At 32.2% G+C, this 20,906-nt stretch overlaps 2 protein-coding genes across 6 annotated transcripts in view; one reads left to right on the top strand and one right to left on the bottom strand.

Annotated features, from left to right (window-relative positions):
- The window catches only part of Syx1A (Syntaxin 1A), a 526,136-nt gene extending 516,681 nt beyond the window's left edge, over positions 1-9,455 (bottom strand). For all 5 annotated transcript variants that reach the window (XR_011950302.1, XR_011950303.1, XM_072525768.1 and 2 more), the window contains exons 1-2: positions 9,311-9,455; positions 8,924-9,013 (exon numbers count right to left, since the gene is read on the bottom strand). Coding sequence is in view for 3 of the 5 variants with exons in the window: in XM_072525768.1 (XP_072381869.1) it covers positions 8,924-9,013; positions 9,311-9,343 (123 nt within the window). In the remaining 2 variants the exon portion in view is untranslated. The remainder of the gene's footprint in view (positions 1-8,923; positions 9,014-9,310) is intronic.
- A 226-nt stretch (positions 9,456-9,681) lies between these two features.
- Positions 9,682-16,353, top strand: Ran (RAN, member RAS oncogene family). The gene is made up of 3 exons (XM_072525771.1): positions 9,682-9,836; positions 10,349-10,797; positions 15,714-16,353. The coding sequence occupies exons 2-3, from the start codon at positions 10,366-10,368 to the stop codon at positions 15,927-15,929; spliced, it is 648 nt and encodes a 215-aa protein (XP_072381872.1). The 5' UTR covers positions 9,682-9,836; positions 10,349-10,365; the 3' UTR covers positions 15,930-16,353.
- The last annotated feature ends 4,553 nt before the right edge of the window (positions 16,354-20,906 follow it).

The raw sequence follows: 20,906 nt of genomic DNA, 5'->3' as shown, positions 1-20,906 counted from the left end.
TAATGAAAACCGGGGAAATAATATTTCCCCAGTTTTTATTTGTCCCCCATTTAAAGAGTTGAGGACCTATCAAGATAAAAAGGCATTGGACAAATTAAAAAATATTACAATAGCAAATATAATAATCTAATGCTATTAAAAAAATTCTAAATGTCTACGTGACATTTCCAAATTTATTAAAAAAAAATACGCAAGAAGTGCATAAATTAGTACTTGTTTAACGGGTGGAAAATTTGATAGGACGATAATAATGCAAATGTGACAATTCCATAAGTGAAAAAAGGAACTTTATGTGTATGTTTTATACAATAGCTTTTCAGTGTTTCCTTATAGATGAGCGGCAAACCTTGAAAAAGATGATTATAACCTTTTACTTGTTGGCTACCGAGCAAATTTGGTAGCAAAATGTTCGTAATAAAAATATGTACTACTTGTCTTTCGTCACAAATTTCAGTGAAGATTTTTAAGAAGTAACGTACATTGGCTATGATTTTATTGAATGATTTGAATGACAGGGTGAAGCATGGGGCTTGTTGACTAAGCCGTACCGGGTCTGTTGACTTAGTCGACAAACCCCATTATGTACTCAAATTTCAGAATTTGTGAATTAAGTTGCATTTTACAATGGATATTAATGATAGTGATATCGAGGCATTTGGAAACTATTAGCAACTGTTATATTGCATATGTTTCTTCAAATGTAAATAGATCTGGAGAGTTAATCGTCTTTATTTTTGTTACAAAAGGGCTATGAGAAACTACAAGAGGAAAAGTGATAAGGGCAAGACAGCACCCGATATCATTCAACGGGCTATTTCAACAGTTTTAAATGATGGCAGAAGTGTTAATAGTGTCGCAAAACACTTCTCAATACCACAAAAAACACTTCAGCGCTATGTAGAGCCAGAGCACATGTTGGAAATGTAAAGCTAGAACGTGTAGGTCATTTCAATGGGCGTAATATTTTTTCTGAGGAACAAGAGACACTTCTAGCTAATTAGCTGAAACAAGCTTCGTATATTTATTACGGTTTAACCCCCAATGAGCTTAGAAAATTCGACTTCCAGTATGCCAGTGTAAACCATCTAAGAGTTTCAGATAGCTGGACAAACAATAAAATGGCAGTTTGTCAAAAACCACTTTATTCAACAAATCAAATGTAGACATGTTTTTCAACAATTTGAAAACGGTATATAAGCGTCTAAATTTGCAAGCATCGCATATCACAATTGTTCAGCCGGATAGAATACTGACACGACGTGGCTTCAAGCAAATAGACTCAGTCCGCAGAAAAAGGAACCCTTGTAACACTCACTTCTGCAGTTTCAGCAATTGGTAATACTGTTCCTCCGTTCTTTATTTTCCCGAGGGTAAACTACAGGGACCACTTTATCAGAGATGCACGTGTCGGAAGCCTAGGAGATGCAATGGATGAAAAAACAACATTTTGTGAAATTTGTTAAGCATTTTGTGTTTCACACAAGATGTTCTAAGAAGCACCCTATACTTTTTCTGCTTGACAACCATGAATCCCACCTTTCTATCAAGGCGTTAGATATTTGTAAGGAAAATGAAGTAACAGTTTTATCTTTCCCTCTGCACTGCTTGCATAAATTGCAGCCTCTAGATAAGAGTGTTTACGGGCCCCTAAAAAAATACTGCAATTCAGTTATGAATAACTGGATGGTGAACAATTCAGATAAGACATTTTCCATATATGATGTTCCTGGCATTACAAAATTGAGTCTGCCTTTAGCTGCTTCGCCAAAAAATATAATGGCTGGGTTCAGTAAAACATGGATATGTCTTCTGCATGAAGGTATCTTCACAGAGAGTAACTTCTTACCATCATATGTGACAGACAGGGCTACACCAGCAAATCAAGAAGGAAACGCTACCAAAAGCAACAGAAATATTTCAACAGTGGAGCAAGCTAAAATCATGGAGAATCCACCAAAAATTCTAGAACGTTTCCCAGGTGTCACCGACAATTTGTCTGCAAACGCAGTCGCATCGACAAAAATAGAACCTCCAAGTTCGATATTGCTGCCCCCTGAAGAAGTAAGGCCGTTTCCAAAAGCAGGTCTTCGACAAAATCAGAGAAAATCACAGAAAGAAGAGACAAACTGCTATTTTAATCGATACTCCGATAAAAGATGCTCTCGCGAAAGAAAGACAGAATGCAAAAAACAGAAAGGTCAACATAAAAGAAAAACATGCAACCAAAAGAAAGACATTAAGAACAAGAAAATTATAGAAGGTCGAAAATTTCTTTTCCGGGAAGAAATCCCGATTCCATCTACGTCTGCTGCGTCTGCCGTCTGCAGCTTATCATGACCCTACATCTTCGGAATCTGAGGATGAAACTAAGTGCTTAGTATGTGAAGAATTCTATAGAAATAGCACTAGATGTGATGACTGGGTGCATTGCAGCAGATGGGCTCACATCAAATGCAATCAAATGTGAGTTTCGTTTTTAATTGTTAGATTTTATTAATGTCAATGGTCAAAATAAAATTGAAAAATTGAAAATTGTATTTGTTTTTGGGTTGTATCACTATTATTATACTTATGATATCACTAAGAAAATATTGAGTCAACTAACCCCAGGCCATTAATCAACTAAACCCGCACCCGGGGCTAATTGATTTATTTTGCAAGGCAGTCAAAATTCGCTTGAAACTTTTTTGAAAATGTACGTACAATACCTGAAGGAGCCGACATACTTGAATTTAACAGTATGCAAAATATAAATCAACAAAAATTAATTATAAGTAAAACAAACCCTGATCTACCTTACATGTTCCCCAAATCCAATCAAAAAAATTTTACTTAGAAAAGTTGTGGAGATTTTTATTACGAAGATGTTGGTACCAAATTTGCACAGTAGCCAGTGAGTAATGGATTGATGGAAAATAAAAGCATTTTTTGGGCATTTTTAAGTAGTTTAATAAAAACCAAAATAAAGATTTGTAACATTTTTATTAAAAATCTTCAAAAAATTAAACCTAACTGACTAATACTTACATGTTTTCTGGGAATAAACCAAAAGATTTATAATTAAAATTACATATTTTGATTGACTTCCAGTTTCGACTTCCAGTGCGGAAATCATTCCCAAAACGCGAATATCCTAATTGATAAATATTACCGATTTTTTCGGTCGATTGGCGATAAATAAATTATTTTTAAAAAAATAATTTCTTCTCCATCGACATAAAACATAATATATATTTAATAATTGGGTTATTTGCATTATGAGAACGATTTCCAGGCTGGAGGTCGAAGCACTAATAAAATAATATGTAATTGTATTAGAAAATTCTTTGGTTGATTAATATAAATTTTGCTCCTGCTAACGTAAGCTTTATTTTACTCGCTTAAATAAAACTAATATTGTAAGAAACGCTTTAAAAAAAAACAAAAATATTTCTCCCAAATTCCAATAAAATCAAAGACGACCGATAATTAGCAGTGTCTTTAGATTTTCGAACCATACTTTTCTATTGTAAATCGTAAATCTCTTCTGTTCAAAGAAAGGATGGTCAGTTCCAGTGATCTTGACACCGCCTGGATGATTCAATAGAAGAAACTACAGAAATAATATTCTTGCAATATGTTATGCGTCACCCAGAGAGTATAATATACTTTATTTGGAAGAAGGGAGCCAGGTGTATGAAGAACGTCATGGCTTAGAAACCTGAGGGAATGGTTTAACAGATCCTCTGCATCCCTTTTCCGAGGTGCCGTCAACAAAATTACTATAGCCAATTTGATAGCCAACGCACGATAATCGAGCAGGACACAGGAAGAACAACTGAAAGTACAAAAAACTTGAGCAGCTGTCATTTTAAAATATGACGAAAGCTGGTGTTGATACCAATGATAAATTGTGTGTAGATGGCCAATGGCATTGTTCCATCTTATAAATGTTTGCGCTCTAAATGGACTAATGATAAATAATTTCACCAGATATTTAAATCCGTCAAAAAGTATAGACATTTAAAACAATTAGGACGAGAGTTAGCAGAAAATTTTCAGCGGGAACGTGAAACTGATATGCACATTCTCCGAAAAATTCAAGACGTATAAAAAATTAGTTTGAAGCGGTCGATGGGGCGAATGAAAATTTATTCATTCGTTTATATTAGTAACAGAATGACCATAAAACGTAGCCAATATAGCAATGAAGAATTGAAAAATGCGCTAGAAGACATCCAAAATAGTCTAGCATTTAGAACAGCATCAAAAAAGTATCCAGAGTTACATTAATAAGAAAATTTAAAACAAAAATTGATGTTAAGGTGAAACCTGGAGCCTCAACAGGTGTTTACTGCCGACCAAGAAGAAATGCTGGTAAAATGGATAAAATCTATGGCAAAATCAGGTTTTCCTGTATCTAAAGAGTCTCTCCTATTTAGTGTTGAAAAACTTGCTCGAGAATGTAAAGTGACTCAACATCAGATTTATGAATGGTTTAAGGAGGTGGGCAAGTACATGAAAACCAAAAAATTGGAACAAATTTTTCAAGATCCAAGACGAGTTTTTAACAGTGATGAGACAGCATTCTTCCTTAATCCCAAACCTGGTAAAGTACTTGCAGAAAAGGGAGCAAAAATGTATACATTGCAGCAGGAGCCGACACGAAAAACAAAATTTGACAGTTTTATTGACATCAAACGCTGAAGGTGAACTCGTACCTCCTATGATTGTACCTATATAGATACGTTCGGATCCCACAAGCAATAATTGGCAATATGCCTCCGGAATGGGCAATAGGAAGGTCAGAAAATGGGTGGATGACACAAGAGACATTTTTTGAATATAACATTTTCTGATGGCTTATGGTATCGAATGCTTTCTCGTAGTCGACAAACATCAGTGCCAATGGTTTCTTGTATTCTGCAGACTTCTCTATCAGGTTCTTTATCACTAGTAAGTGGTCGTTAGTGCTGTATCCTGATCTAAATCCAGCTTGTTCTCTAGGCCGATAGAAGTCTAATTTAGCGTCCAGTCGTTTTTTGATAATTTTTGTAAAAAATTTATATACTTATGTGTGTGAAAGCAAACTGATAGGACGGTAGTTTTTTAAATCTGCTATGTCTCCTTGCTTGCGTAATAAAGTAATGACTGCATTATTCCATTGAGAAGGAGTTTTTCCTTGGTAGATGCATTCGGTGAAAAGCTTGGCCAAAGTCTGGATAATTTTATTTCCACCTAGTTTGATCGCTTCGATCACTACTCCGTCATCGCCAGGGGATTTGTTATTTTTCATTTGTAAAAGTGCCGTTTTGATTTTGTATGGAGTTATTTCTGGCATTAATTCTGATCCCTGGTTTGTGATTTTGGGCAGGGGCTGATCTTGCCTTTCGTCGGTGCTCTCATACATTTCGCGATAAAACGATTCGACAACTTCAAGGATTTTGGTTCTATCAGTAGTAATGTTTCCATCTTTATTTTTTATTTTGTACATATTTTTGTTGCCTATGATGTTCGTATTTCGCCTCAACACTTTTAAACTTTTATTTTCTTGAATTATTAGTCATTTATTCAGTCTGTCTTGCCAATGTACAATGTATGGATATAACATACAACCGGTGCATATGATAAAATTCTTTTATCAAAATGGATCTGTTTGGGCAAACGTTGCAAAATCCGAAGCAGTTGATTTCACGGCGCTCACAAGAACTCGTCTTGTTGAATTTTGCGTCGTGACGTGGGCCTGCACCCGTACAAAATTTAACTGAACCTGTAGCTGAAAGTAAACGACAAAACGACATGTTTCTAAAATAGACTCTGGAGCAGTTAAAAATTGACTATGATTTCCATTGAAAAATCATCTTCAGTGATAAGGCCCATTTTTTTATATACAGATATGTCAATAAACAGAAACTGTTTGGTGTGGATGATATGTGGTTACGGCGCTACGTGCTACACAACTCAAGTCACATTTGACAATCTGCACGAGCGGTTTGCGGGCATGGTCATCTCACGTGAAGGTGATGTGAACGGTCACAGAGAGCGTGTGATTTAACTCTGTTAGACTCTTTCTTGTTGGGTTTTCGTAAGTTGCTGTCTGTGAGTAAGCTACAAAGTACAGCGAGCCTTAAAGTGAACATAACCCATGCCATCAGTTAAATTCAGCATGATTTATGCGTCAGAGGCATGAAAAATTGTAAATTTCTGAAGTATGCAATGAAACCGCGACAAACATTTGATAGATGTTACATTCCATACTTAATGGCATCAAGAGGCCTTTAAAACGAATAAAAAATTTCGATGATATCTCACACACTTTGTTTTATTTAAATTTAAACATAAGAAGCACTTAATTAAAGACCCTATATTACTGAAATTGATTAGTAACCATTAACAAACTGAAAATATAAAAATAGTTGACATTTCTAGTATTAATATAATGAGGGATAAAATAAGGATGCATATCATCCCTTGTTGTACGAGCATAATATCTAAAAAAAAATTTACACATGTCACAGAACATGTGGACGGGAGAATTCTAGTGAACAAATAAAGACTTTAGGGATAAAAAACTTCGGATAAGTAGACTCAATAACTTCGAAAACAGTCTTGTTTGCATATAGTATGGAAGTATAGTACTAATTTAAAAACAGAAGTGAGTCAATTATACAGGCTAGAGCTGTAAACACCTAAATAATCAGCTATTCATAAACAATTAACAAATTGAACAAGTTGAGGGCTATACATATAGGTACTAATGTACAGCAGAGGGGTCCATTCTGTTGAGATAAAACAACATATTATATTCACTGAAAAAAATGGAAATTAGAGTAATTTAAAAACATATTATACGAAATAATGGGAGATATGGTTTACTTCAGTTGATGCCTGTCCTAGGCTCAGTTAAAAGCACATTTCTATATGGGCAAAAAAAATATTCAATACAAAATACTTTTTCTTATGTTGTGAGTATCATTTCGAATCTTCTTGACAATTTATTCAAATAAACAATATGCAATATGTAATACATATGCCATATTCAAATAAACACAACATTGCTGATTTTAGCACCCTTTGATTTGATAAATCTAAGATTGTTGAAGGTTTTCCCATTTATTCAATCTAACATTGATTTTTTTTACTTCTGGATCTATGTGATTCTTTTCAAATATGTTCTACATATGTGTTCTACCAAGTGAAGATATATTTCTTAATACACCTTTACAATATTGAGAGGGGTACTAGTATAGTACCTATAAGACTACATCTATAATTCCGAAATGTATATCAAAGAATTCTGGTTCAGTTAGTGCATGATGCATATGATTCAGAACTCAATATTAATTTTTATGCATTTTCCATTCAAAATAGGAATTATTGTTTACTACAAACAATGATAGTTTTTTTATATACACAATACAGAAGATAACTCAGGCGAATCTTCGATAAATACAAAAAATACAAAATATAAGTTGACGATTTTATTAAAAAAAAATGTTTACTGTAGTATCAAAGAAGCATGTTAGATTAGCTGAATAGGTCTTAATAAATAAAGCAAGCCAGCAAAATTTTTTTAGTTGACTAGGCAAGGTTTGATAAGGTTTTCTCATAAAGTTCTCTTGTTTCTATGAAATACAAACTTGAAAAAGTTTTTTACATTTTTAGAATACAATGATCAACAGTTTTTTTGTTCAACAGATAATATTATCTAGAAATATCTTCCAAACTAAATAAGAATACCCTATATTATAATATATAAGAATTTTGAGAAAATTAATTTTAAAAAGCATTCTTATTCGCCAGAAGCATGTACAACATATTCTATTGAATTTGTAAATGATTTGACAAAACCAACATCTATTTTTACATAATTCAACAAAATCATTGATATTTAGTATTTTTCAGGATACAATTTTAAATATCATTCAACTTTTTTGAAAATTTTATAATCCGTTTTGATTTTTTTTTAAACTTTTACTAGTTTGCGCCAAATACATTCAAATTTGAGGTTTTTTATACTTTCTTAGATAAGCCACAATCATTTTTTTTATTTTTGATCTGAATGCTTATACTCAATAATTACTAACTGATGACTTATATATTGCTTAATCACCCTCTTGTTCAATTTGTTCATCTCTATTGAGTATTAGCCTACCGCCTACCAATACATTAACAATATGTCTTGTATACCAACATCTTCAGTGTTTTTCTATAACATATAGTTCGAGAAACAAATTTGGGAAGCCACTAGATAATCAGTTGTGAAACCATATTAAATAATTTAGTTGTTCCTATCTGCAATATTGTTTCAAATATTGCTTTTCTGTCTTTTAGATTCATAAGGCAAAATATGACCTCAACAACTATATTTTGGGATATTTTTCATATAGAGTTGAGTGACTCACAACTAACTGACGAAACTTACATTAAAAGTGTGACAAATTATTCAGTGTTTTGAAATAATTTATATACATTTCAAACAGTGCCCTCTGTCACAAAGTGAACAGTAAATGATATAATTGTACTAAGAATCCCAACCTATTGATATAGATTTATATGGAAACCAACTGAGCATAGAATAAAAAATAGTAATTTGACAATTAGTATTTCATGACCTAGATATAAAAAATACTGACACTATATCATGAAAAAATATTATTTAAGCTTAATACATTTTGACTTCTGTAATTTATTTGGATTATAACAAATTTCAAGAATTTTAGGATACCAAATTTATTTTCATTGTTTTCCTCTATAAAGAAGAGCAGAAAGGATTTAAGAGAGAGATAATCATATTTACATTTCAAATAATAGTAATTGCATACACTTGTAAATATGACTCGATGAGTAATCGGCAAATCTGTCAGGTGTTCGCCGAATAATGACGTAACGAAATGTCAAAATTTAATTTAGATTTGGAATTATGAAGTTCGGAAACACAAACCTCTCCGAAGAAAGCATCCATGAAGCCGTCTCTGCCCTCGACATTAACGGCAACATCATCAGGGCCCACATCATCATCATCACTTTGGGCCTAGAACAAAAAATAAAAACAATTATAGGAAAAAGGGACAGCTTATCAATTAAGATTGATGAGGAGAGGTGGGGCTAGAATATGAATGACATTTCAGTAACAGTTTCTCCACCTAACCTATTTGTTCGGATTTTAACAATAATTTCTCATTTAATGGGCAAAAATCTTATACCAGCATATAGTATTTCAATTGTCTTTTAGGTGGACCAACTGTCATTAAAGGAAAATGATTTTTAGGTCAAATTTTATTTGATTTATCTTGGGAGATATGTGATATGTAGGAAGATCAAGACCTACCGCAACAAGGGCTGCTAATCTATCCTTTGTCATTTTAATCCGATCTTAGTATCACAAACCACTAAAAACTTGAGTTTTAGAAAATAATCCCATTCAAACTATTGTTTAAATACGAGCACAACTACAACGAACTCCCGACAAAACTTGAAGCGAACGGCCACCAGTTTTCCACACAAAAATCGATAGAGTTCTGCAGTACGGACACTTTACTACGTCTGCGCCAATGACGTTGAATTTTCACGTGACGTCACTCAATAACTTCGGTCTTTATTAATTTTTTTCTAATAATTGACAATCAGTATTTATGTTTGATTTAAAAAAATGACATTAGATTGAATTTTAGAAGGTGCTTAAATATTTGGTTATCATAAACTATTTAGTGTAAAAAATATTTGGCGCGCATTCCTAACACCTACTCCCGTCTTCTTGTGAACGCCATTGTGAACTCTAACGACTTTGGAACCAAGCTAAAGTAATCCGTGATTTTTTGTGCCATCGGTGTTTCCTAGTACTTTTTATTCACAAGGTAAATATTATTTTTTGTACTGAACGTATTTTACGTTTTATTTTTGCAATTACTGCATTAGTAACATCGTAAATTATTAATAAAGTCGGTATCTCAATACCAAAATCCTTTGTAACGTTCTAGGAGCGCCATTTAGCATTGAAATTAAAAACTTCTGAAACGTGCTTTGCAATTTCATTTCTGAATGTTGAGTTTTCGTAATTTGATAAATATTTTCAATATTAATTGGAGCTTGGGGTGATATAAATTTGAAGAATTTTCTATAAAATGGTATTGTACTGTTATAAGTGACAAGGTTATATTAAAAACACAATAACAAATTTTAACTATTACATTATTTTCTTCTTGTTCTATTAGTAACTCTTTAAATATAAAAGATTTATAAGATGTATAGTTTGTATTTACATATTCGTTACGAGATATATAAACGAAAAGTAAGCACTGAGACAGTCGTAATTTGGCGGCAATATGGTATGTACGAATTGTATAAGTAATTTTTGTATTTTTTTTAGTTTAAATTCAAAGAATCATGGCTGGAGAACAAGATATGCCCACCTTCAAATGCGTCTTGGTCGGAGACGGAGGCACCGGTAAAACTACCTTTGTAAAAAGACATATGACTGGTGAATTCGAAAAGAAATATGTAGCCACCTTAGGGGTAGAAGTTCACCCTTTAGTTTTTCACACAAATAGAGGACAAATTCGTTTTAATGTATGGGACACAGCAGGCCAAGAAAAGTTTGGTGGTCTGCGTGATGGATACTACATCCAAGGACAATGTGCCATAATTATGTTTGATGTTACTTCTAGAGTCACTTACAAAAATGTTCCAAACTGGCACAGAGATCTTGTTAGAGTTTGTGAAAATATCCCAATTGTATTGTGTGGAAACAAAGTTGACATCAAAGATAGGAAAGTTAAGGCAAAGAGCATTGTCTTCCATAGAAAGAAGAATTTACAAGTAAGTCAGTCCCTTAATACCGTTATATTCTAGTTCTAAATTAGTTGACAATCATATGATTGAGTAAAAATGGAAAACTTATATTACTTTAGGTAAAAATAAGTTCAATATGTAAAATAATTCTAAAATTTTCTAGGTAGTCATTTTACCTGAGCCTTAGTTTCAATCTCAAGTTCAAAACAAGCAAGCTGAAAAAGTTATAAATGGTTCTTTTGATATTGTTCTGAAGCTATTTTTTTGTGGCATCTTAATTACTATTTTTATTGGGAATAAGCCACAAATTTAAAAAAGTATATTTTTGATTTTTCAATTTCCACTTCAGAAATCATTTGTTTAATGTATAGTTTAAAACTATGATTTTTAAAATTGAAGTTTATCATTTCTTGACAAAAGCTGTGAAACATTCATCAACTTGTTCTTTGAATATGTGTGACAATATTTCCAAATTATTTTATGTTGTCCCTTTTCTACACATAGAATATGAGAAAGGACAGTTATTGATACATGCACATATTGATACAGGAAACTTTCAAGTTTTGAGGATGATTTGTCAAACAACAAAATTACAGGATTTTTATTTTCTATCGCAATACAATTTCTGGTGCTTCACATCTGATTTAGGTGTAGTCTAATTGGAAGGTTCAATTGTTCTGTAACATTTAAGGACATGTATTGGTAATATTGTGGTGAACATTGCCTTTTAAATTATCAATAATCTCTAGCTTATTATCGTAGACTAGCATTTTCACATAACCCAATCCAAAATAGTCCTGTAGTGTTAAATCACATGATATTGGAAGTTAATTCGCCAGTTAAAAATATTGATTTTGGCATGTGTGGATAGTTCTGACAATCTTGTTGAGACCACTGCTTCTTTATATCAATGCAATTCAATTCAGGAACAAAAAAACATATTGGTATTGTCTATTTATCACTTACTTTTGACTATAACACACAGGATCATTTTTGAACAAGTAAAGATGGAAAATTCCCCCACGTCATAAAGCATACCAAGTTGATGTAGCCATTAAGTAAAGCAAAAAGCTTCACTGCTCAACAAAATTTTCTTGTGAAATTTAGATCTGCACTAATCTTATTTTGTGAATTTTTACAACCAATGGACACTATGATTTAGGTCACAAGGCTTCAATTTTTGCATGAATTGGATTTCGTAAGCCACAAACAAGATCTTTCTGCAAAATTTTTATGGAGTGGACACATCCAATTATTGTCAAGTATGGCAGGTGGATTCATTTAGAACTTTCTTGATCATACCCTCTACAGCAGCTTATAATATCTCGAAGGATGCAGATTTGTATTTAGAGTAAATGAAAAAAAAAGTTTCACTTAAAGTTAATTAAATGAATTGCGCTAATGAATCATTATGGTGACAATGAAATGGAGGTATGTGCAAAATTTAAAAGTGTTGTTAAGGTGTCCATCTATTCATGATACAATGATTATTGGGGCCAGTGTGTCCAATATTCTTCTATATAGATAACTCTTAATGTATTAGAATAGATACATTTATAATGTTGCCAGTGTGAAAGGCACATCATATTTATTATTTCATAGCTTAGTTTTGCTATTAATCAGCTTCTTAAGTTTGGGATCTTTCTAAAGCTGAAATGTTAAGGAAATAGGTTTGTTTTATCCCACATTTAATTACTCATTAGTAATTTTGATTTGTCTTGATATTAGTCATTGATGTTTGTCTGTGGTGTCAGAGATAGACTAGGAAATATTAACATAATTATTTCTTTAAATATTTATATAAAAGAATTATATGACTAAACTGTCACATAAAAATCTGGAATAAGAATTTGATGCCTACATAGTATGTCTTACATTTGTTTAAAAGAAAAAGAAGTGGTAATGTTAAAAATTTTAATAGGTTTAGTTCTTATGTGTCTATGTACTGTCTACAAAACCAATTAATTATTCCACTATACATTGTGAATCATATTTTGGAATGTCATGTTTAAAAATAGAATTATGAAGATAAATTATGTTTCAATTTTCATTTATAGATCCTGATTAAATAAGTATTATACCTATGTATTTTATTTTATGAAAAATATTGATATTTTATAAATAATCTATTACAGCATTTAAAATGCATAGGTTTTAACCACTGGAAATATCTTTTGAATAATGCCTTTATTATTGAACTTATTTTTATTGGAGCAGAATCTATTGAAATAAATAAAATATTTAATTTCAACTTCCTAAAATATAATTATTGATTGATTGAAAAATAATTAGATTCATTATTAAATTAAAATGAAAATGTCAAAAATAATAGAGTGTAAAGAAAACCATGCAAATTGAACCTCTTGTTTTGAGATCAAAAATATTGGATGTTGGATTTGAAGTTTTCTCAAGAGCTATATTTATTTATGCTGTTTTCTGAGTTTAACTAAGAGATTTTATTTTTTAGAAAAAACATTGTTGTGATGACGTTTCACCAAGCTCGCACTTGCCATTGTCCAGTCAGAATAGGTCTGCTTGTTCCCTATTGCTCCTGTGCGTAGAGTGGGCAGGGTCTAATTCGCTATTTTAATTTCTATGTTTTTGTGTAGAATTAATTTCCACTTATTTGGGAGGTTTTGGGCATCATTCCTGGTAGATATTTAAATTTTTTGGATGTTTTTCAATCTCTATTGCTTCCTTGATTACATGTTTGGTCCTATTTTCAATGTTAGCTAGCATCTTTGTTCCATTTTTCTCATCTTACTTGTATTCTTCGATTGGTCTGTCTGATGTATGATTTAACACAATCCTCACACAGGTTCTTGTATACTGCTTGATTTTCCAATGCAACTTTTGTTTTTATATAGGGCAAGATTTTCCAATGCAACTTTTGATTTTATATAGGGCGAGATTTTCCAATTTTTTTCTTTTTTTCCTGGATCTCTAATTTTTTTTCGAGATTTCTGTGCCTTTTCAATGGTAGGTGTGGAGAAGCTATTTTTTCTTAAAGCTGTTTTGACTTTGTACATTTCCTTGTTCTTATGGTCTTCATTGTTGTATATTCTAACGATCTGAAAAACTGACAGATATATATTATATATTGTCATAATGTCTTTAAACATTTAATTACTGATCAGCAAGTTCCATGTGTCATATTCAGCTTTAGTACTTTTGAAGTGAAAACTTCTTTAGCAACGTTGCATACTCAAATGAACTTAATTTACACTTCATTTTACTCATAATTTTAGTTTCATTTTCATCATACTTATAATTTCAATGCAATTTAAGAATTTTTCCTTTCTGGGCGTCAGTCCCCTGAGTGCAATACTTTCTTGTTTTTCTAAGGTTTAATTGCTGCAAGTATGGTTATTATATTATATCGTTTTATTAGTTTTGTCATGGCAATGAACTTTCCAAATAGTTTTTACCTATGTAGTCAGCAATCTTCCAAGCAATACATTCCTTATCACTTGTGCTGAGTTCACCACTCGTGTATATATATATATATATATATATATATATATATATATATATATATATATATATATATATATATATATATATATATATATATGAACAAGCTGAATTTTGCCAAGACCCTGTACGCCGTAGAAAAAAATGTTTCAATTAAAAAATAAAAAATGTAGCTGAGATGTCAAGAGTGTTGTATCGACAAAAATCAAAATGCGTTTTAAAGGTGAAGAGTGCATCTTTCTTGTGCAATTTTTATATTTTGCCGCAAATGAAGTCAGTTTCTATAAATCTGGTCAATAAATAAACATTGCGCAATTTTTGCATTTTTTTTACAATTTTCGTGAGATCAATAAAATTTGTCACTTTAATTGACTGGTCAAATTTCGATTTTTAGAGACCAGTCCTCAAAACCTATAACATGAAATGTGAATTTTGAGCTGTGACAACAAATATGAGGCATTTGAAATATGATTTAAAAACGCAGAATTTAAACTTTACATTACAAACAATCGCACGTCACAGAAAATTCCTCCAAGAAGATGGTTTTGAGTGTAATTCGTAGCAGAAGATTAGTAGTTTTAAAAAACGTTCTATCATAATTGAAAAAGAACAGTTTTAGATTGTTTGTAATGTGAAAGTTTAAATTCAGTGTTTTTTATGCATATCTCAAATGCCACAAATTTGTTGCCAAAACTCTAAAACTAAAATTTTATAATCCACAAGGAATCTACGTTCCTGTATTTGGCTGTATACCATATATTAAAAAATACAAATTCAATATATACCTTTTACAAAGGATTTTAATTAATTTTTTAAAATTTTATGTTATAAGATTTAAAGATTAGGCTCTAGTTATCGAAACTCCACAGTGGCCAATTAATAAAAGGGATAAATTGTATTGATCTCATAAGAATCATAAAAATTTACAAAAATCGCGCCACATATATTTATTTAACGCCGAATACCGAATTTCTACCGTCGAGCTGATACAAATTTTATTGAACATTAATTTCACGCGCATAACTGACATTTTTGTTCAAAATTATCTTAGCTACATTTTTTATTTGAAATATTTTTTTTTTGTATGGCTTACAGTTTCTTGGTAAATCGATTTCTTTTTTCGTTTTTACCCTTCTACAAGGGGAGTTTTAGGAGAAAGTAAACTTCTTTGCAAATTTTTTGGTGTCCCAAAATTGACATTCTCAGCAAAATTCAGCTTGTTAATGTGCTTTTTAGAGGTTCAGTGGCATTTTCGTCTGTGACAACTGGAGTAATATATATTTTTTTGAAAATAAATGAAATGAAAATTGTGAGCTTAGCTTTTTGTTGTTCATTTTATAATTTGTATCAGTCCATTGAAATTATTTATTTTAATGATTGCTTTATTCTTTAGAACATTGTACATTTGTAATTTCTTAAACATGTGCCTTAATTGTAAAAATTTTCAAACCTTTTTTTTTATTTTACAGTACTATGACATCTCTGCAAAATCCAATTACAATTTCGAAAAACCCTTCTTGTGGTTGGCTAGGAAACTCATTGGAGATCCAAACTTAGAATTTGTAGCCGCACCTGCCTTGCTTCCTCCCGAAGTCCAAATGGATCCCCAATGGCAACAACAAATCGAAAAGGATCTTAAAGAGGCCTCAGAAACTGCACTGCCTGATGATGATGAAGATTTATAAACTCATTAACCAATTACTAAAACTCTGTCATCAAGTCCAAAGCAACCCTGGAATCATTAAAAATATTAGTTTATTATAATTTTATTGAACTGAGCTTGTGGTAGTGATGACAGTAGCGATAGGGGGAAATAACGATAACACATTTTTTTAACTGGGGTGCTACTCAAATAAAAACTGCGTGTGTAACAATTGATATATTACAAGACTTAAGTTAAATTACGTTGTATGTATTTCTGAAGAAGAACTGTTGATATTTTTATATAAATGTTTTCTAAATTTGTTGAAAGGTTTGTCTGGACGTATGTTCTTCAATATTAGTGGTATGGTTGTTAGAATGTAACTTTATGAGTCAGCTAGCTACCGTTTGTAACAGTTCTTGTCACATAGGAGTGTAGTCTTAATTTCAATAAATATTTTTTCCGTATTGTTACTTTTCTTCATGTACTATACCCTTTTTAATTTACCTTTGTTTATGGAAGCTAAACCAAAAATTGTTTTTATATCATGTCTTGTTTAACACAAGTGAGAGAAGAAGAATTGTTCAACTTTGTATAAATGGGTGTTTAAATATATTGACTGCTGAAGGCAAAAAATTACTAAGTTCCATTTGTTGAATTTACACTAGAATAAAAAAACTTACAAAGGCTTACAAAAATTTATCCAAAAGAATTCCAATTATTCCAAAACATTTTCAGTCAAGTCGGACCATCATCAGTGTAACCTGAAAGTTTATTTTCACTTTAAAATGACATAAAAAAGGGAAAATTTGACAGGTAAATTTCTAAAAATGTGGAAAAAACTTGCATTTTAAAAAGTAGTTGAAACTAACTACTGAAATAGGTGTAAAAACCTTTAAATTAGGTGACAATCGTGGTTATATTTATTAAGGCGATGACACAAAGTTGATATGAGATTCCACCTAAAAAGAACATACTTTTTCCCTGCTCGAAAAAGAGGACTACTTTGACCACCAGCTGAAACAAGCCAAAAAGGCACATTTTCACTGTAACATCGACCTTGTGTCATCACCTTAATAAATATAACCATGATTGTCATCTAATTTAAAGGTTTTTAAACATATTTCAGTAGTTAGTTTAAACTACCTTTCAAAATATAAGTATTTTCTACATTTTTAGAAAGTTATCTGTCATAATTTGACCTTTTTTATGTCCTTTTAAAGTGGAATCTTAAAGTTTCACTGACGATGGTCTGACTGGGCCTAAAACGTTTTGGAATAATTGTAATCCTTTTATTTATTTATTTATCAACGGGCAATTGACCAGTTAAAATACAATGTAAACATTATTTATAAATTACAGAAGATTCTTAATGTAACCTACTTAAATTTAATTTAAAAATTTTAATCATACAAAAAATAAAAGTAGGAACAGTAATTAACAAAGAATGTACAAAACACAAGGAAATCAAGCTATCACACACAGTTCTTAAGATGAGCTTTAAATTCTTTTAGAATACTAGAACAATTCAACCTTTAGGAATATTGATTAGCAAACCTTTGTGTTCTAGACGTGAAGGAATTGTGTCCTTAGTTTGTGCGATGGGGTCTAACATAAAAGGATTGATTTAGCCTTATTTGTCTACTGGGAACATGCAGATTAATTTTTTCCAATAGTTGAGGACCAAAAATAATACGAGTGTAGTGTACTATAACACATAGTGAGAATCTTTGTGCATGCGTCGGATTTGGAGAGAAGTTATGTTGAGTAACCTTTCCATATTTGAATAGTTAATTTCTTCAATCCTCTGGTTTTGTTTAAATGCAACAAATATTAAGAATGTGTGTTGAACTCTCTCAATAGCTTGAATATGGGTGTTATAGTGAGGAGACCAAACACATGAACAGGAATCTAGGTGAGGTCTCACATGTGAACAATACAAAATTTTTATAGATGGGATATTTAGAAAATCTTAGCACAACGTTTGATAAACCCGAAAAGTTGAAGTGATTTTGAGACAACATATTATGAGATATGAGGGATGCAGGATAAGCTGGAATCGAGCACAACACCTAGGTCTTTTATCTGAGATACAGATTCTAAACGGCAACCACTAATAGTATAGATATGATTTATAGGAGTTTTATTCCAACCAAAAACCGTTAAATGACACTTTTTAACATTAAGTTCAATTCCGTTGCTGTCACACCAATAGCTCAACCGATCCAAATCAGACTGTAGTTTTTGATGGTCACTATCATTCTCAATTTTCAAATATAATTTTAAATCGTCAGCAAACATTAGGAAATCAGCAAAGAGGAAGCAGGAGGCAATGTCATTAACATAGTTATTGAATAGAAGAGGTTCTAGGTGTGATCTTTATGGTACCTTGTGTGGATTAAGTACCTTAATCACAAACAAATGAAATCCCTGAACACATACTATTTGTATTCTTTCAGTTAGGTAGGATAACAACCATTCTAAAAGTTCACCCTGGATACCCAGACTCCTCAACTTATTAATTAAAATCTTGTGATTTACCCGGTCAAACGCCTTTGTAAAAGTCTGTGTATACAGCATGAACCTGGAAGCCATCTTCAAGAGATTCTATAAGGAAATCAGTAAATGTCAATAAATGAAGTTATGGAGAAACTAGAGAGAAATCCAAATTGCTGGTTGATAAAACAGCCTTTTAAAGTTGCTGACAAATAGTCACAGACAAGCCTCTCAAAAACTTTGGAAATACAACTTAGAATACTAGTAGGCTGATAATTGTTCACTTGAGAATTATCTCCAGATTTTAGTATTGAGGTAATAAAGCTAGTTTTCCAGTAGACCGGGAACATCCGTCTTTAGACAGGTTAAAAATGTGAAAAAGAGGTCTAGAAAGTAAAAATCTAAAGTGTTTAAGAAAAGAAGGTGGAAGACCATCTGGACCTAGCCCCTTGTTGGTATCCAAAATGGAAAGTTTTTCATATATAGACGAAATAGAAATGCTAAATTGTGATAGGTTAATGTCTCCTGTTAAAAAGGTCTCCTGCAAGTCAAAATCTTTATCACTATAAAGTATTGGAAAAGAATTCAGCAAATAAATTGACAATCTCCATGCCAGAAGAGCCAGAAATATTATTATAGTGCATAACAGAAGGAATATTATTCCTGTTTTTTTACTGTTAACAAATTTCCAGAAATGTTTACCATTGTCTTTCAGAGAGGATTCAGTTAGAGCAACATAATCAAGATAGCATTGTTCTTTCAGTTGTTTATAGTTAGCTCGTAATAAAGAAAACTCATTATAGTCAGCAAGTAATTGAGATAAATTGTGAAAGAAAGTTTGTTACTTCCCGTATACTCATTGAGCGAAAGTCTCTATAAAAGCCATCTCCAATCAATCCTGGCTCATTGAAATATTGAGATTCACATTTAAACCCAAATGAGAGTGGAGGATGATACCTATCCTCTGGAAGTAGGGCACTCTCAGCTCTAGATACCTCAACCTCTTCATCTTGAACCATGAATAGATCTAATAAGGAGTTTTTTAATTTTTAACAGTGTCTATTTGATACAGATTATGAAAGAAACATAAAAATGAGAGGAATTGAATGGAATCGACTTCTTGGTGAGGTTCCTGGTAATGGAGTAGCCACAGAAGACTCATAGGATATCTCCCAGGATACATAACTTATATTCTGGATACTTTTCAGCTAGATTATCTACATTTTCTGCAAATTCGACTTCTCGATGACTACGTGGTGGAAAGTAGGCAGTTGCAAAGATAAACTTGTCGATGTGGCCAATCTCAATCTTGACAAACAGATGTTCGATATTTTGAGTCGCTAACAAACGAACACTAGTTATGATTTTTCGGACAGCTATAAGCACTCCTCCACCTCTTTTGAAGGTACTTGTTTCTGAGGATCTATCTCTTCTATTCATCATATTGTGAGTAAAAAGTATTTTCAAACAGTAACTGAAGTTTTGTACGTAACCCTCTGACATTCTGAAAATACACCAGCGCTTTTGAAGTCTCGACTGAGGGGCCTTTGAAACTGGTAGATATGTTTAGCGTTTTCGTATTAACTTTGGCACACCATTAACATATTTCAAAATGAGATCGGATTCACCCTTACGCTGTCTTTATTTTAACTAATTTTTCAGTGCATTGACCTAAGCTCATTGTTCATTAGTTCAATCATCTTCCAGGAATACTTCTAAACCTCTATCCAAATCCCTCTTGTTTCTCAATATCAACCGAATATTTCAGCTGACTCTAGAGTTAGTTAGTTAATACCCATTTTTATTTCGTTTACCAATTCTAGTCGAATTGACTGTTTTTACATCAGAACCAGCTAACCCGACAGCACTTCCTTAGCTTTAGATGTGTCATCTTCCTCACCATCTTGAGGCATATTAAAGATCATAAGATTGCAAGATCTCTTTTGTCTCTCAGACACTTCATACAAAATACTGCCGTGGAACGGCATACTACTACTCAATGTGGAACTGTAATTATTGCCGTTATTTGTATTTGATGTAGAGGTGGTATTTTTTATGAAGGTAAGATTCTTCTTAACGTCTTCAAATGAGGTAGTAAAACTAGTTTTCAAACTCTTGACTTCATCAGTTACCTCACGAATCTGTTTTTCAAACTCCTCCATTTTTTGACAGTTTGCAATTTTGATTTCACTTAGTGTATCTTCTAATGCTTTTACACGGTGTTTTAATGTAACTGAGTGTATCTGAGGTGGAGCATGTAATGCGGATGAAACAAAATGACCCAGCTAGAAAAACGCTCCTTGATAAACACATTGGTCAGAGAAGAAAAGGAAGACCCAGAACAAGGTTCCTCGATAACATCGATGAAGGCATAATGAATATGGGAAAACGTGCTTGGCGAACGAAGAAAGGCGATGGATAGGGGCGACTGGAGAGAAATTCTTGAGGAGGCTAGGATCCACGCAGGGTTGTAAAGCCAGAATGATGATTATTTAATGTCCATTACCTACAACAACATAAATAA

This window comes from Diabrotica undecimpunctata, chromosome 3 (assembly GCF_040954645.1).
Source record: "Diabrotica undecimpunctata isolate CICGRU chromosome 3, icDiaUnde3, whole genome shotgun sequence".
NCBI classification, from domain to species: domain Eukaryota; kingdom Metazoa; phylum Arthropoda; class Insecta; order Coleoptera; family Chrysomelidae; genus Diabrotica; species Diabrotica undecimpunctata.
The sequence above is the reverse complement of the archived record's forward strand: the minus strand, read 5'-3'. Positions and strand labels throughout refer to the sequence as shown.

Excerpts from the sequence above, each read along its gene's own strand:
- Ran (XM_072525771.1), top strand. The coding sequence starts at position 10,366 with ATGGCTGGAGAACAAGATATGCCCACCTTCAAATGCGTCTTGGTCGGA. Across the intron at positions 10,798-15,713 it reads ATAGAAAGAAGAATTTACAA|TACTATGACATCTCTGCAAA; the intron begins GTAAGTCAGTCC and ends TTTATTTTACAG.